Source organism: Theropithecus gelada, chromosome 13 (assembly GCF_003255815.1).
Source record: "Theropithecus gelada isolate Dixy chromosome 13, Tgel_1.0, whole genome shotgun sequence".
Lineage (NCBI taxonomy): Eukaryota > Metazoa > Chordata > Mammalia > Primates > Cercopithecidae > Theropithecus > Theropithecus gelada.
In genome coordinates, this window is record NC_037681.1 from 76,098,307 (window position 1) to 76,117,232 (window position 18,926).

At 38.4% G+C, this 18,926-nt stretch overlaps 1 protein-coding gene across 4 annotated transcripts in view; it reads right to left on the bottom strand.

Annotated features, from left to right (window-relative positions):
- Positions 1 to 18,926, bottom strand: part of CCDC88A (coiled-coil domain containing 88A) — a 132,146-nt gene that overhangs the window by 83,527 nt on the left and 29,693 nt on the right. For all 4 annotated transcript variants that reach the window (XM_025353657.1, XM_025353655.1, XM_025353656.1 and 1 more), the window contains exons 3-5: positions 18,242 to 18,350; positions 5,816 to 5,885; positions 3,488 to 3,546 (exon numbers count right to left, since the gene is read on the bottom strand). In XM_025353657.1, the coding sequence (XP_025209442.1) occupies positions 3,488 to 3,546; positions 5,816 to 5,885; positions 18,242 to 18,350 (238 nt within the window). The remainder of the gene's footprint in view (positions 1 to 3,487; positions 3,547 to 5,815; positions 5,886 to 18,241; positions 18,351 to 18,926) is intronic.

Genomic DNA, 18,926 nt, shown 5'->3' on the forward strand with positions numbered 1-18,926 from the left:
TGACAGATTTTGGTCACACACTTTATATTACTATTAGCAGTGACTCCAAAACACCTACAGAATAATTTTTTTTTTTTTTTTGAGATGGAGTCTTGCTCTGTCACCCAGGCTAGAGTTCAGTGGCACGATCTTGGCTCACTGCAACCTCCGCCTCCCGGGTTCAAGCAATTCTCCTGCCTCAGCCTCCCAAGTAGCTGGGACTACAGGTGCCCACTACCACATCTGGCTAATTTTTGTATTTTTAGTAGAGACAGGGTTTCGCCATGTCAGTCAGGCTGGTCTGGAACTCCTGACCTCAGGTGATCCACTGTTCCAGCCTCCCAAGTGCTGGGATTACAGGTGTGAACTACCGCGTCTGGCCTGAAATCTGAACTCTATCTTAAAGTGGCAAACCCAATCCTTCATAACTCAATTCATGTAAACTCTCCAGTCTAATATCTTGCCATTCATCCCCATAAATCCTACATTTCAACCACATTTTTTTTTTTTTTTTTTTTTTGAGATGAAGTCTTGCTCTGTCGCCCAGGCTAGAGTGCAGTGAAGCCACCTCGGCTCATTGCAACCTCCATCTCCCAGGTTCAAACAATTCTCCTGTCTCAGCCTCCTGTGTAGCTGGGACTACAAGCACAAGCCACTATGCCCGGCTAATTTTTTGTATTTTTCTTTTAGCAGAGACAACGTTTCACCATGTAGCCAGACTGGTCTTGAATGCCTGACTTCAAGTGATCCACCCACCACCACCCCTGGTCCAATCACACTTTATGTTCCCTGAACAGGCTGTTGCTCTCATTTCAAATATTACCTTGTCAGAGGGCTTTCCTAATACTACAAGTAAACTTAAGAAAATACTTCTTCTATGCACCAATGTATATTACATTATGGTAATTATTACCTCAAATTCGTACTGTTTACTCTGTCTTCTCTAAAATTCAATCTCTTTGAGGTTTACATCTTTTTTCTAAAATCCCTGTCTCTGTCCTTTACTATAGCACCCATAAGCATTAAAAAAAAAAAAAAAAAAAAAAATTTAGGTCACTAACATTTTTAAAATACAGAATGATAACAACATTTTTCAAAATTGGATCTTTCCTCCTTTCTTGGTAGGTAAGTCATGCTGGCACCAAAATAGATGCAAGTCTTAAGGGCTCTCAAGTAAAAACATAATTCTGCTATGACTACATGGACATCAAATATATAAAAAGATGGGTCTCCAAGTTTCTTGACAAGCTGATATCACATCAAAGACCAAGGTCTGACACCCTTTCCATCTCCTCATTTCTAAAAAAACCTTGAATGATGTTAACATAGGTTAGAATGACAGTCTCCTTGAGCCTTTGCTTTGTTTTCTACAGTTGATAAAACTTATTCTCTTTTAATACGAAAAAAATTAGGCCGGGCATGATGGCTCAAGCCTGTAATCCCAGCACATTGGGAGGCTGAGGCGGGCGGATCACCTGAGGTCAGGAGTTCAAGACCAGCCTGGCCAACATGGTGAAACCCTGTCTCTACTAAAAATAAAAAATTAGCCAGGTGTGGTGGTGCACGCCTGTAATCCCAGCTACTAGGGAGCCTGAGGCAGGATAATCACTTGAACCCGGGAGGCAGAGGTTGCAGTGAGCCAAGATAATACCATTGTACAAAAAGAATGAAACGCCATCTCAAAAAAAAAAAAAAAAAAAAAAGAATTAACTTGAGTATAATTAGTTTTTCTTTATTTTCAGATAAATTTACCCTTTGGGGCCAGGCAGGGTGGCTCATGCCTGTAATCCCAGGACTTTGGGAGGCCGAGGCAGGAAGATCACTTGAGGACAAGAGTTTGAGACAAGCCTGGGCAACACAGTGAGACCCTATTTCTTAAAAAAAAAAAAAAAAAAAAAAAAATTAGCCAGGCATGACGGCACATGTCTGTAGTTCCAGCTGCTTGGGAGCCTGAAACGGGAAGATCATTTGAACCCTGGAGGTCAAGGCTGCAGTGAGAGTCATGATCATGTTACTACACTCCTGCCTGAGTGACAGAGTGAGACCCTGTCTCAAAAAAAGGTCCTTGGTTCTGCTCCATTCCTACTGTCAATTTTAGTAATCAGCAATAACGACCAAGCAGTAACCAGCAATAAAAACCATATTTATGCCATTGCTATGTAATCTAAATTTACACAACATTCACCAACACAGGGTATTTTTTAAAGCAAATATAGTACATAAAGGCTGTAAATAAGAGTTGTACTTCTGACTCAAAATCTGATGACCAAATTAGAAGACTACAAACACCATATTCAACTTAATATTTAATCAGTTGTGAAGTAAACACCTGTACATTACACAGCATGAAATTTTAATAACATACATTATGTAAGATTATTGCCTCCAAGCAGTCAGCTCTAAAAGCCAACACTCTCTGGGACATATAATTTCTGTTGTACGTATGTAAAAAAATTACTAGTAATCATATTATTTGTTTATAAATAATCTCATTTCACAAAGAAGACAGTTTAGAATGACACTATAATAATTCATCCAAAAAATGGCTGAAATGAAAAACTAACATAGTATAATAGAATTTTGAAGTCCAGAGCAGAGTTGACTCTCAGTTCTTTGGCCTACTAGCAATATGACCTAAATTTAAACTTAGAGTAATCATCCCGGTTTGCCTGGGACAGTCCCAGTTTACACATGCCATTCCACTGTAATTACTACATGTATTTAAAACAGAAATGGGATTTCATTATGTTGCCCAAACTGGTCTCAGACTCCTGGCCTCAAGTGATCCTCCCATTTTAGCCTCTCAAAGTGCTCGGATTACAGGCATGAGCCACCATGCCTAGTCCACTATAATTATTAACAGTACTTTCTTTGATTTTCGCAAGTGTCCCAATTTGGATAATAACTTAAATATTACCCTACCCGATCTCCTGACCTGAAAGAAGATATTATGAGAAAATATATATAAGGGATAATAGCTGACCAAAAGCAGGCATTCTATAAATCATAGCTATTATTATAGTCATTGATCAAAGAGCAATATAATAATAACTAAGATTCCTAAAACACTTTTCATAAATTCTGCCTCCTTTTTACCTTATTTTTTCTTTTAAATAAATTCTGCCTCCTCCCTTCCCTTCTCTTTTCCCTTCCCTTCTCCTAAAATATACACAAGTACAACAAATCACAAGGATGTTTTGGGAGAGATTTTTAAGGGCACCTCTGGAAAAAAAACCTCAAAAATTTAGGGACACTATAAGCTTCAGAATAAGGAAAAGAGTAATTAGATATTTTAAATGATATGACTATGATAATGTAACTAAATTCTAAAATAAAGTAAGTGTTTTTCTTCAACATAATCTCCTTAGGAGGTTATATAGTTATTGAAAATTTTCTAACATGGACTTTGAAAACCAATGGTCCATCCTTAAGTCTTTCAGAAATGAGAACCTGATAAAAATATATAGAGGTTGTTAAAATGAAAATATGAAAAAATATTTTAACTTACCTGAACTGCACAACCCAATAAAAGTAAAAGCAGTTTTTTAACTTCTTCTGTGCCTTGTTCTAAAATAGAAACAATTATTAAGGACAACATTTTGCTACATTTTCAACTCTATTTGGAGAATCATTTCTAGAGGTAATTATGCACAGTAACTTGACTGAAGGATTCAGTTTAAGCATATATAGTGGAGAATTCAAAATAGCAGCTCTGTGTATGTACAAGGTGGTAACAGCAGAAGAAATGGGCAAGAATATCAATTTTGAAGGGCTAATGGATAAAGAGGTTTCAAGGCTCTGTGCAACAAGTATGCTAACTATGAATTTACTCCTTTTCCATAAATGATTGTACTACCCCAGCCTGAAAAATCAAGAACCTACCAAATCAGGTTGATATAGGGACATGCCACAAAGGCAGCCAAAATGACTCCTAATAGGTCTGGCTCCTCCTAGGCCTATTAGTGTTTTCTTACTTAAAACACAGATCTTATGATTCATCTCCTTATAAAATTTAAATGGTTTTCCACTGTGCATGCTCATGAAGACCAGAATCTTAAATGTCTGTTATAGTGAGGCTGTTAAATGTATATAACAAGCCAGGTAAAAGTTAACAATCTATAACAGAAATGGAGAGAATATTCCCTGTCCAACAGCATTCAATTAAGATTTTCTTAAAATATTCAACTGGAAAAAAAATAACTTCTTTGGGCCAGATTTTCACCACCGGGCCAAACTGTCTATGAAAAAGTCCAAATCTTCTTATCAGACATTTCCTTCTACTCTCCATGAAACGACCTACTTTCTAGCTATGCTGAGCCATTAATCACCATTCCTCCCAAATATGCATATATACACACTCCTCTGCCTTAATACTACTCCCTCTATCTGTCCTCCTTCCCCAACCTCCTCATCCCCCTAGTGAACTACTTGCTAATCACAATCCTAGGCACAGTTCTTATCATCTCTGTGTAGTCTTCCCTGACCCAATCATCAATGGTCCCCAACTCTCACTTATATGTCAACTTTAAGAATAATTAATGGCTCCATATTTTATATACCAGAACATTTGGTACATATTTCTACTTCATACCAATTATTACATGATTTCTCCATAATCTGTGTATCCTTTACCAAACCATAACAGCTTCTAGAACATAGACCATTTATTTCCACTCCTGGTCCCTATAACTTGGTAGGTACTTACCAAAGGTAAGTTTTTTTATTTTTAAATTTATATAATCAAACATCCCATTGGATCTCTAAAAACTATCTAAGCTGCTAATTCACCACATCTAATTAATAGTTTCCTCTATAAAAATAGCTATTTGATTTTAGTTTTTATTTTGGTTTTGTGTGTTTTGACTGAGGGGGGTATGGGCTGAAGAAATACACTAATTTGGATAACATGTAGACTGTAAGGATAAGCCCATTGTTGAAACTGTTAGGTAGCTGCTAATTTCCCCAACTGTTCAAAAATTACAATTCTAAAATATCACATTTAAAATGTGATAAAGGGCAGAACATTTTGAAGAAAAAATCTGAATGATCTAAAACTGCCTCTCATCTTTCCATTCAGACTAAGTTTAATATAAATTAAAACATATCAGACCGGGCGTGGTGGCTCACGCCTGTAATCCCAGCACTTCGGGAGGCCAAGGCGGGCAGATCACCTGAGGTCAGGAGTTCGAGACCAGCCTGGCCAACATGGTAAAACTCTGTTTCTACTAAAAATACAGAAATTAGTGTGGTGGCCACGCCTGTAATTCCAGCTACTCGGGAGGCTGAGGCAGGAGAATCGCTTGAACCCAGGAGGTTGAGGTTGCAGTGAGCCGAGATTGTGCCATTGCACTCTAGCCTGGGCAACAAGAGCGAAACTGCATCTCAAAATAAATAAACAAACAAACAAACAAAAAAATCAATCAGTAAAACTTAAGATTCAAACAATTTTGGCAATGGTAGATAATAGATATATGAATAGAAACCTGGAAATTATTTCAAAATCATTTCTTTTCTAAGGTAGTATCTTTTAAGTTTGTAACTACATCATCTTCTATACTTCTTTATAACAAGACACTAAAAATCATCACAGAAAAGTATCTGTTTGGTATAGTAGAAAAAATACTGAACTTAATGTAAAATTTATGTCTGGTCTTACCTATAACTTACAAATATTCTAAGCTTGCGTCTTTCTAGAAAATGGAACATCACCTCCAACTTCTACAGTTATGAAAAATCTAGTGAGTTAATGTAAATAAGCTCTTAGTAAAAAATAAACATCATATTATTACACAAAGGTTAGACATTACTTTCACATTATGTTAATTTTAATACTTACCAGAAAAGGGATTTTTGCCAATGATTAAGACATTTGGCAACGACATCATGATCAATTGCTGCAAAGTCTCCTGTAAAAAAAATATCCAATACTTGTTATATGGGTAATGCTAACTAGGTAATTATTCACCAAGCTATAACATATGATTTGTACATTCTTCTATAGGTGTGCTATACTGCAATTACACAAATATGGAAAAAGTTATATAAGGTCTTAAATCTTTTGTAACTTTAATGAATTAAATAACTAAAGTTATAATACCAGATAGACTTCAGTTAATAATATATCAGGCTGGGTGCGGTGGCTTATGCCTGTAATCCTTGCACTTTGGAAGGCCAGAGAGTGAGGATCACTTGAGACCAGCCTGGGGAACAGAGTGAGACCTTCTTCTCTACATACACACATATAATAATAAAAAAGTTTTTAAAATATCAGATGTCCCCAGATTAAAGCATTTAAGTCAAAATGGTCTAATTATTATTTGGAACTCTGAAGTTTTAGGTGCTAGAAAATTAAGAAACATTCCTCAACAAAAGATTGAGCAAAATTAAGAAACATTCCTCAATAAAAGTTCGAGCATGTGTGCTCTTTTTGTTCTTGTTATTTCTCCCTGAGGAAACTAAAAATACATCATACAAATGTATGAGTACTGTCACTGTACATATATATATATATAATATGTGGTTTTATTTTTTGAGATGGAGTCTCACTCTGTCGGCCAGGCTGTAGTGCAGTGGTGTGATCTTAACTCACTGCAACCTCTGCCTCCTGGGTTCAAGCTATTCTCCCACCTCAGCCTCCCAGGTAACTGGGACTACAGGCACCTACCACCACGCCTGGCTAATTTTTGTATTTTTAGTAGAGACGGGGTTTCACCACGTTGACCAGGTTGGTCTTGAACTTCTAACCTCCCCAGGCGGAGTTCAGGAACTCCAAGTGATCCACCCCCCTCAGCCTCCCAAAGTGTTGAGATTACAGGTATGAGCCACCACACCTGGCCATATTTTTAATATAATAAATAAGAGCTATATTTTTAAAATGTCAACTGATATTAAAATTAAGAAAACTAATTGCTTTATTAAAAATGCTGTCTAATGATCATTTCATGAAAGTCAGTTCCTCCTCAGTGAACCATTATTTCTCTCCTCTACAATAGATGTTTAACTTCTGTAAAACTTTAGTGACAAGAATATATGTAGATTCCGAACATAAAAGGTGATTGAGAAAGAACTGAATGCTTTCAAATTCTTCAATTTAGGTAATACATCAAGTATGCACCTTCGGTTTATACCACCTCTTCCTTGAAGAAATGAAGAAATGCATTGTGTCTGCCATTACAACCACTGACACTGATGATACGAAAAGGGTCTGGGATGAATTAGACTATAGGATGGATGGGTGCCATGTGATAATTACTGAATCATTGCAATATTAAGGAATAACTATGACAGATTCTTCATAAATTGACTACATGTTCAGATATAACTAGTTACTAAGGAGTAAGTTTTTGAAGGTATTCAACTCTTTTTGAATCCATTATTTAACTTAATACTATGATGAGAAAGCAAATAACCATGAAAAACAACTATTAAAAGTTAACTTGTGCTGTTTTTTTAAAATTTCTAATTCTAGATTCACTAGAGCACTTACCCATGGTCAGAGGCTGGCATGACACCAGATGTTAATTAGAATTCATCTCTTATCTATAATTCTTTATAGATATAAACAAGAAAGTTTCAAAAAGTTCTCCTCAGTATTATATTAGCACTTTAAAAAACTATTGCCAAAATATGCCTGCATTTAAAGGAAAGTACATACTTGATATATGTATCATGTTAGAATAAGTATCAAAACTTGCTAAAATCACTTATTCCAGGAATGATATGGAGTTTGGATATTTAATGAATTAGTTTTCCAATTAAAAGCAAGTTATCTCAAGAGAGAATATGCTATAGCTATGTGTGCAACAGCTAAATGGGCTTAAAGGAATAAATTTCTGCTTCATTCTTTTTTTTTTTTTTTTTTTTTTAAGATGGAGTCTCACTCTGTTGCCCAGGCTGGAGTGCAGTGGCACGATCTTGGCTTACTGCAACCTCCACCTCCCAGGTGCAAGCAATTCTCTGCCTCAGCCTCCTGAGCAGCTGGGATTACAGGCACCTGCCACCATGCCTGGCTAATTTTTTTTTGTATTTTTAGCAGAGACGAGGTTTCACCATCTTGGCCAAGCTGGTCTTCAACTCCTGACCTCATGATCTACCTGCCTTGGCCTCCCAAAGTGCTGAGATTACAGGCTTGAGTCACCGCGCCCAGTCACTTCATTCGAATTTTTAGTTTCCTTGCCTTGAAGCAAAATTATGAGGACTGTCATTATAGATTTTTTTTTTTTTTTGAGACAGGGTCTTACTCTTGTCACCCAGGTGGGAGTGTATTGGTGCAATCACAGCTCATTGCAGCCTTGACCTCCCAGGCTCAAGCGATCCTCCTGCCTCATTTGTTTTTATTTTTTATTTTTTATGGAGACAAGGTGTCACTATGTTGCCCAAGCTGATCTTGAACTCCTGGACTCAAGCGATCCTCCTGTCTTGGCCTCACAAAGTGCTGGGATTACAGGCATAAGCCACCGTGCCCAGCCAGATTTTTTTTAAATCATAAATAAGAGAGCTGCATTTTTAAAAATCACTGTTTTGTCTATATCCTACTTTGTGAAGATAACCTAAGTCAGATGCAAGAGCCTTCAAATTCACCTTCGTAAAGAGAAGCTTTAAATTTTTTATTTACTTTTATTTTAATTAATTAATTTATTTATTTATTTAGAGACAGAGTCTCTCTGTCGCCTCAGCTGGAGAGAAATGGCGTGATCTCAGTTCACTGCAACCTCCCCTTCCCAGGTTCAAGAGATTCTCCTGCTTCGGCCTCCTGAGTATCTGGGATTACAAGCGCATGCCACCATGCCTGGCTAATTTTTGTTTTAGTAGAGACAGGGTTTCACTACATTGGATCTCTTGATCTGCCCACCTCGGCCTCCTAAAGCGCTGAGATTACAGGTGTGAGCCACCACACCTGGCCGAGAAGCTTTAAATTTTAACAGACACTGAATTTTTTTTTTAAGTTTTATCTTAAAGATGTTAGAGATAAAACTCATTTACATCACTTACTTTTGCGTGTATATATATTTGAGTGTGTATGTATATTTTTTTATATATATATATATATATATATTTTTTTTTTTTTTTTTTTATTTGAGACAGAGTCTCGCTCTGTCACCCAGGCTGGAGTGCAGTGGCGCATTCTTGGTTCACTGCAACCTCTGCCTCCCAGGTTCCTGCGATCCTCCTGCCTCAGCCTCCCAAATAGCTGGAATTACAGGTGCACGCCACCACGTCCAGCTAATTTTTGTATTTTTTAGTACAGATGGGGTTTCATCATGTTGGCCAGGCTGGTCTCAAACTCCTGACACTGAGTGATCTGTTTGCCTTGGCCTCCCAAAGTGCAAGGATTACAGGCATGAACTACTGCACCTGGCCTGGATTCTAGCTATATTTTTGTAAAAAGTCTTTTTATTTCCCCATTCCAATTTTATGAATAATATTAAAAAATATACAAGACATAAAACAGAGATGCTTAAAAACTGACTGCTATTGTTAAGATTTATTATATCATCACAGCCTGCCCAGACTTAACTTAGCTCTAAAGAAATTCACCATTAAAGTATTAAAGAAATAGAAAAAGAATATATAAATGAGCCCAAGATGAGTTCACTAAAAGGAGGAACAAATTAACGAACAGGTCAAAGTTGATAACATATGTATATAAACTAGTGAAGATACTTCAATTTGTTAACTCAAGTTATAAGAAACCTATAAAAATAAATGGAGAAATAAATTATTTTAGCAATTCAACTGAAAGAGAAAAAGGTTTCAAGAAAATCAGGGCAGTCACCTATTCAACAAATATTTATTGAATATGAATTATCTGCCAGATGTTCTAGACACTGAAAATGCAGCAGTGAATAAACAGAAATCCTTGTTCTCATGGAATTTACGTTTTAGTAAGAGAAGACAGACAATAAAACAAGTAAGTGTTTTGGTGATAAGTGCTAGTAACAAAAATAAAGCAGAGGGGCCAGGCACAGTGGCTTACGCCTGTAATCCCAGCACTTCGGGAGGCCGAGGCAGGTGGATCACCTTAGACCAGCCTGATCAACACGGAGAAACCTGGTCTCTACTGAAAATACAAAATTAGCCAGGCATGGTGGTGCATGACTGTAATCGCTGCTACTCAGGAGGCTGAGGCAGAAGAATTGCTCGAACCCAGGAGGCGGGGGTTGCGGTGAGCCAAGATTGTGCCATTGCACTTCAGCCTAGTCAACAAGAGCGAAACTCTGTCTCCAAATAAATAAATAAATAAAAAAGCAGAGGCCAGGTGAGGTGGCTCATGCCTGAAATCCCAGCGCTTAGGGAAGCCAAGGTGGGTGGATCACTTGAGGCCAGGAGTTCGAGACCAGCCTGACCAAGATGGCAAAGCCCTGTCTCTACTTAAAAAAAAAAAAAAAAAGCTGTGTGTGCTGGCACATGCCTGTCATCCCAGCTACTCGGGAGGCTGAGGCACAAGAATCACTTGAACCCGGGAGATGGAGGCTGCAGTGAGCCGAGACTGCACCACTGCACTCCAGCCTGGGCAAGAGAGTGAGACTCCGTCTCAACAATAAATAAATAAATAAATAAATAAATAAATAAATAAATAAATAAAAATAAAGCAGAGAATGGGAAAGAGTATTATAGGTGGAGGTGGAGAAGAGGAGAATGTTAAAATTTTTAAAGATATGTAAGTATTCAAATATAGAGATTTTGAATGTTTTCAGGGTCATTAAAGCAAAGTTTCACTAAATAAGTGGAAATTCTATTCTGGCATGAAGACATTTCAGAAAGATTTGGAGAACTACAATCATCAGGAAAAGACAGAAAAAAGAAAGAACTGGCAGAGATTATGGTAATAGGAAAATAATAAGCAGATGTTCCTTGAAAGATATTACAATTTCATTTCCACCACATTAGCTGGCTTTGTATAACTTTTTTCATTTAAAAACTGGTATACTAACCATTTTTTAAAACTTTTTCTTTAATTTTTTGAGACAGAGTCTTGCTCTGTCACCCAGGCTGGAGTGCAGTGGCATGATCTCGGCTCATTGCAACCTCCACCTCCTGGGTTCAAGCAATTCTCCTGCCTCACCATCCCAAGTAGTTGAGACTACAGGTGCGTGTCATCATGACCAGCTAATTTTTGTATTTTTATTGGAGACAGGTTTTCACCATGTGGGCCAGGCTGGTCTCAAACTCCTGACCTCAAGTGATTGCTTGCCTTGGCCTCCCAAAATGCTGGGATTACAGGCATGAGCCACTGCGCCCAGCCAACCACAGTTTTTAGCTGACCATCTAAAACCCCTTTTTATTGATATATAGGCATGCAACATGTAATGACATTTTTGGTCAACAATAAACCATATATATGATGGTGGCCACATAAGATTATAAAAACATATTTTTACTGTACCTTTTCTATGTTTAGATGCACAAATACCATTGTGTTACAACTGCCTACAGTATTCACTACAGTAACATGCTATACAGGTTTAGAGCCTAGGCGCTATAGGCTACACCATATACCATAGGTGTGTAGTAGACTATACCATCTACATTTGTGTAAGTACACTCTATGATGTTCGTACAATGACAAAATTGCCTAATGACACATTTTGCAGAACATATATTCGTTGTTAAGGTACACAAGACTGGCTGGGCATAGAGGGAGGCCGAAGTGGGTGGATCACTTGAGCTCAGGAGTTTGAGACCAGCCCAGGCAACACAGCAAAACCCTGTCTCAACAACAACAAAATTAGCGGGGTGTAGTGGCACATGCCTGTATTCCTAGCTACTAGGGAGGCTGAGGTGGGAGGATGGCTTGAGCCCAGGAGGCAGAGGTTGCAGTCAGCCAATATTGTGCCACTGCACTCCAGCCTGGGCAACAGAGTGAGACCCTGTCTTGAAAAAAAAAAAAGGTACACATAACTACACAGACTATGCATTACAAATTTTTGTGAATTAAAGCTTATGCTGCTAATGCATCGTAAGAAAGACTACTTCACGAATATGCCACATATAAACATGATTTAGTTACTATTCAAATATAATTTAAATTAGCCTTTCCTTCTTCCTAGAAATTATCCATAATTCTTTCTTCACAGTAAGAAGTTAACACTTCTGGCAAAGGTCAGGCTTCACTTCGCTTTCCTGAATCACCACACAGAGTAAAACACTGTTACTAAAACTGTAATTCTATAGAATTAAAAATAGGTTCAAAGAACTCTAAAATACACTGAAATGACAGTCCCTCTTTTGAGACTTTTATAATCTACTTTTGAAATTCAGTACATGACAACATTTATCATACTATTACGTATCTGTCATTTTATCCATGTTACTAGTGAAGAGAATACTAGATACTAAAATACTTAAAATACTTCGCCTCAAATACATCTTCTCAGGGGCATATGACATACAAAAAATTTAATAGTTTTCTATAGTCATTCCCCAAAAATCTGATTTTTGGGGGAAAAAGGTAATTTAAGGGCTGATGAGAACTCCATTGATTTGGAAAATATTAACTTGCAATGTGTCATATATTAAACCAGACCCTCTCTAATATAACAAGAACAAAAAAATTATTTCAATAAGTCAATTAACTGTATATATAAAATGTCTGACCTATTTCTGAAGACAAGTTAAAGTACTGGTTGGTGCAAAAGTAACTGCATTCAAGACTGCAGTGAGCTATGAGCTATGATTGTGCTACTGCACTCTAGTATGGGTGACAATACCAGACCCCATCTCAAAAAATTAAAAAATATAGCATAGTGACACACATGTGTAGTCCCAGCTACTTGGGAGGCTGAGGCAGAAGGACTGCTTGAGCCCAGAAGGTCTTGGCTACAGCGAGCTGTGACCTAGGCAACAAAGTGAGACCTTGTTTCAATCAATCAATCAATAAAAAATGTAAACACATAAAAACATAATTGATAAACACATAAAGAAAAAAAAAAAAAATCCAGGCGGAGGTAGAGATTGCAGTGAGCTGAGATTGCACCACCGCACTCTAGCCTGGGTGACAGAGCAAAACTCCATCTCAAAAAAGAAAAAAAATATCCAGAAATGTATACATATTCAGGTGACAACAGTGGTAATTTCCTGGCACTAGAACTATGTCTGTATTATCTTTTTTTTTCTAATTTTCTATAGTACAATAATATTGCTTCTATATGAACTTGCTTAAATATACATATTTAATTATAAATATAAGTACATAAATATACTTAATTATATATTTAATAATATTTTTATATATATATATATATATATATATTTTTTTTTTAAGACAGAGTCTCGCTCTGTTGCCCAGGCTGGAGTGCAGTGGCGTGATCTCCACTCACTGTAACCTCTACCTCCCTGGTTCAAGCAATTCATGTGCCTCAGCCTCCCAAGTTGCTAGGATTACAGGCACGCACCACCACACCCAGCTAATTTTTGTATTTTTAGTACAGGCAGGGTTTCACCATGTTGGCCAGGCTGGTTTGGAACTCCAGACCTCAAGTGATCCACCCATCTCGGCCTCCCAAAGTGCTAGAATTACAGGTGTGAGCTACCGCGCCTGGCCAAACTTGCTTAAAATAAAGGTGATTCAGGGTTGGTTGCACAACAGGTAACAAATCCTCTCTGAAGCAATGCATCCTTGACTTGAACACAAAGAATCCGCACAGATAAAGGCCCCCAAAAAATGAGTTCACAATTAAAACACACACATATCACTGCCACCCCCGCCACTGCCACTACTACTATCACCACCACTACCACAAGAAACAGCAAGCAGAAAACAAAGGACAGATTCAGATCTGTACATATTTCAGATTTTTGAATAATCAGATATCAAATCTAAAACAGAAAAAATTTAAATATCTGAAAAAGTAAAGAAAATGACTAACGAAAAAAATGAAAAGGCAATGTAAAAAGAACCAAATCTTCCAGAAATGAAAGATATAATCAAGGGGTTAAACAGAAGATTTGACACAAATAAGGAGTGAATTAGTAAATTCGAGAGTTCTGAAAACAAGACTCAGAATGCAGCACAAGCTTAATAAATAAAAGTTTAATAAGCAAGAAACAGAGTAAGAAAGTCTAATATATATAAATAGAAATATTTGAAAGGGATCAGATTAGCAGAATAGAAAAGAGCAAATATTAGAAGAATAAATACTAAAAGCAGCTTGGAAAGAAAAAAGACAGCTTAGCCAGGTGTGGTGGCTCACGGCTGTAATCTCAGTACTTTGGGAGGCTGAGGCGAGTGGATCATCTGAGGTCAGGAGTTCCAGACAAGCCTGGCCAACATGGTGAAACCCCATCTCTACTAAAAAATACGAAAATTAAGGCCGGGCGCGGTGGCTCACGCCTGTAATCCCAGCACTTTGGGAGGCCGAGGCGGGCGGATCACGAGGTCAGGAGATCGAGACCATCCTGGCTAACACGGTGAAACCCCGTCTCTACTAAAAATGCAAAAAATTAGCCGGGCAAGGCGGCGGGCGCCTGTAGTCCCAGCTACTCGGGAGGCTGAGGCAGGAGAATGGCGTGAACCCGGGAGGCGGAGCTTGCAGTGAGCCGAGATCGCGCCACTGCACTCCAGCCTGGGCGACTAAGCGAGACTCTGTCTCAAAAAAAAAAAAAAAAATACGAAAATTAGCCAGGCGTGGTGGCACATGCCTGTAGTCTCGGCCGCTCGGAAGCCTAAGACAGGAGAATCCCTTGAATCCGGGAGGCAGAGGCTGCAGTAAGCCAAAATTGCGCCATTGCACTCCAACCTGGGAACAGAGTGAAACTTCATCTCAAAAAAAAAAAAAAAAAAAAAGACCGCTTAAATAACAAAAATTAGAGAGTTAATTTCTCCAGAGCAAAAAGAAACCACAGAGGCCAGGTGTGTTGGCTCACGCCTGTAATCCCAGCATTTTGGGAGGCCGAGGCAGGCGGATAACTTGAGGTCAGGAGTTCGAGACCAGCCTGACGAGTATGATGAAACCTGTCTCTACTGAAAATACAAAAATTAGCCAGGCGTGGTGGCATGCGCCTGTAATTCCAGCTACTCAGGAGGCCGAGACAGGAGAATCACTCGAACCCAGGAGGCAGAGGTTGCAGTGAGCTGAGATCGTGCCATTGCACTCCAGCCTAGGCAACAAGAGTGAAACTCTGTCTCAAAAAAAAAAAAAAAATCCAGAAACAGAAGAATTAAGTCTGCAAAGTACTGAGAGAAAAATAATTGTCAACCTAAAACTGCATACTTAAAACTATTTCATCCTAGTGCAATCACTCATGCCTGTAATCCTAACACTTTGAGAGGTTAAGGAGAGAGGACTGCTTGAGCCCAGGGGTTCAAGACCAGCCTGGGCAACATAGTGAGACCCTGTCACTTTTATTTTATTTTATTTTATTTATTTATTTATTTATTTTGAGATGGAGTCTCACTCTGTCGCCCAGGCTGGAGTGCAGTGGCCGGATCTCAGCTCACTGCAAGCTCCACCTCCCGGGCTTATGCCATTCTCCTGCCACAGCCTCCCGAGTAGCTGGGACTATAGGCGCCCGCCACCTCGCCCGGCTAGTATTTTGTATTTTTTTTTAGTAGCGACGGGGTTTCACCGGGTTAGCCAGGATGGTCTCGATCTCCTGACCTTGTGATCCGCCCGTCTCGGCCTCCCAAAGTGCTGGGATTACAGGCTTGAGCCACCGCGCCCGGCCTATTTTATTTTTTGTAGATGGAGTTTTGCTCTTGTTGCCAAGGCTGCAGTGCAACAGCATGATCTTGGCTCACTGTAACCCCCACTTCCTGGGTTCAAGTGATTCTCATGCCTCAGCCTCCTGAGTAGCTGAGATTACAGGTGCCCACCACCAAGGCTGGCTAATTTTTGTATTTTTAGTAGAGACAGGGTTTTGCCATGTTGGACAGGCTAGTCTAGAACTCCTGACCTCAAGTGATCTGCCCACCTCGGCCTCCCAAAGTGCTGGGATTACAGGTGTGAGCCACTGCGCCCAGCCTTCCGACTCTATTTAAAAACTAAAACAAAGAAACTATCTTCCAAAAACAAGAGTGAAATAAAGGCATTTTCAGACAAATATTCTCAAAGAAAAACATGCAGCTTGAGCTAAAGAAAAAGGGCTGGGCACGGCCGGGCGCGGTGGCTCAAGCCTGTAATCCCAGCACTTTGGGAGGCCGAGACGGGCGGATCACGAGGTCAGGAGATCGAGACCATCCTGGCTAACACGGTGAAACCCCGTCTCTACTAAAAATTACAAAAAAATAGCCGGGCGAGGTGGCGGGTGCCTGTGGTCCCAGCTACTCGGGAGGCTGAGGCCGGAGAATGGCGTGAACCCGGGAGGCGGAGCTTGCAGTGAGCCGAGATCCGGCCACTGCACTCCAGCCTGGGTGACAGAGCAAGACTCCGTCTCAAAAAAAAAAAAAAAAAAAAAAAAAAAAAAAAAAAAAAGAAAAAGGGCTGGGCACATGGCTCATGCCTATAATCCTAGCATTTTGGGAGGCTGAGACAGGCGGATCACACGAGGTCAGTAGTTCGAGACTAGCCTGGCCAACATGGCGAAACCCAGTCTCTACTAAAGATACAAAAAAAATTAGCCAGGTGTGGTAGTGGGCACCTGTAATCCCAGCTACTCAGGTGACTGCGGCAGGAGAATTGCTGGAACCCAGGAGGCAGAAGTTGCAGTGAGCTGAGATCATGCCATTGCACTCTAGCCAGGGCGACAGATCGAGATTCTATCAAAAAAAAAAGAAACATTGGTTTTATTTATTTAACAGTACTTCTCAATATTTAATTTGTAGGGTAAAGAAAAAACCCTAAAATACAAGACAAGAAGAGCTTAAAAGTCATAAAAGAGAATGACTAGAATTAAAACATTCTAACGTCATAGCACTATTCCATAAAAGGATAAAGATACTCATTAATTTTGGCCTTTCCTGTGTTTAGGTATAAAATGTATAATTTCGAAAGTCACCTCTGAAAAAACAGGAAGAGTGAAAAAATTTTAAACCAGTAGAAAGGAAAAACATGCAGAAACAATTATTGATAGGCTGGGCATGGGGGCTCAAGCCTGTAATCCCAGCACTTTGGGAGGCTGAGGGTTGCAGATCACTTGAGGTCAGGAGTTTGAGACCAGCCTAGTCAACATAGTGAAACCCTGTCTCTACTGAAAACATAAAAATTAACTGGACACGGTGGCACGCACCTGTAGTCCCAGCTACTTAGGAGTCTGAGGCAGGAGAATCGCTTGAACCCAGGAGGCAGAGGTTGCAGTGAGATGAGATCGCACCACTGCACTCCAGCCTGGGCAACAAAGTGAAGCTCCATCTCAAAAAAAAAAAAAAGAAAAGAAAAGAAAAAAATAGGAAAAGGAAAAATTACTGATAAATAATCAAATTCTTCAGGCAGATTTAACAATTTTAAATTTATTTGCAACTAATAGCAGCTTTAAAGCCTATAAAAGAAAATTTGATAAATTCATCATATGGGATATTTCAACTCCTCTTTCTCAATAATCGCTCAAAAGACAAATCAATAAGGCTGTAGAAGATTTGAACAATACAGTTAACAAACAAGGCTGCTCTCACTCTGTGTCCAAACAATAGGAGAATACATACTTTTTCAAGCACACAAAGAACTTTAAAGAAAACTGACAACAACATACTAGGCCAAAATAAGTAATTCTTAACAAATACCAAAGAATCAGTATTATACAAACCACATTCTTTGACCAAAAATCAAAACCAAAAAGGATACTTGAAAAATACCATGTTCAAAAATTTAAAAGCATACTTATAAGTAACTCATAAGTGAAATAAATCATAGCAGAAATTAGAAAATGCATAGAAATAATCTTTTAAAATATGCCAAACCAAAATTTATGCGACGCACATATAACAATTCTGAGAGGCATACTGAAAGCCTCAACAATGTTCATGTTTAAAAACTAAAATATGCATCCAATTCAGTTTTCTTTTCTAAATGGAAGTACACTTTTCAAAGGCATAATTCAAGAAGTCTAACAACAAAATGTTACACTATGCAAGTTCTCAGGAAACCGGGACCTGATTTTTAAAGCATAAAATACAGTAGTCATTTGTAACATTAGAAAATTATTAAGTGCTTGCTTAAACCTTTAACATTCATAAGAAATAAACTATCTTATTTACTACTCTAACTCTAGCAAATAGATCAGAACCTGGCATATAATAAGCATTTAAATATTTGTTAGATGACTAATACTAAATAATACAAAAATGTAAGTAGTTATTAAAACCCCGATTTTTAAAAAGGGCACTTACCTGGTAATAAAATTTTATCTGTCTCACCAAAATGGATAGATTGTGCATTCTAAGTGAGGCATCATTATTGACTTTTTTATTTACTCTCTGACTCTCCAATTTAGGATTACTGTAAGAAATACAAAAATACTTTAAAATTACATAAAATACTACTATCAACCTATATATAATTAAAATTAATCATATAATACTTTTTTACTTAAATAAACTGTGTGCTCACCTGCATTAACAGAGATGGTCCAAAAGGGCAGATTATTACTTTGACATGTATTCCGTGCTTCTAATTAATATAAATGCAACTGATTTCCCAAAGCAAGAACAAAATTAATTTCAAGCCTAAGTCAAACGTTGCCTTTCACTGTCATGTTGCCACTCCACATTCCTGGGATGAATAACTATTTCCTTTGAATATATAGTTCTATCACAAAATAAATCCATTTAAAATATGGGCTAATAACCAATAAATGTTATTTCTCCTCACTGGGTAATAGGGATTATATTTGAACAGGCAATGTCCCAGAGAAGTTCAAGGATAAAGTGGATGACACAGGTTAGTTAGTACTTTTTATCTTGGGTAAAACTGTAGAGTCAATGAAAGCAAAGGGCTCAATAATCCTGAGGCAGCAGAAACTGCAGAAGAAAAACAGTCAAGCCATCCATGGTTTAGAATGGGAAATTGTGGCAC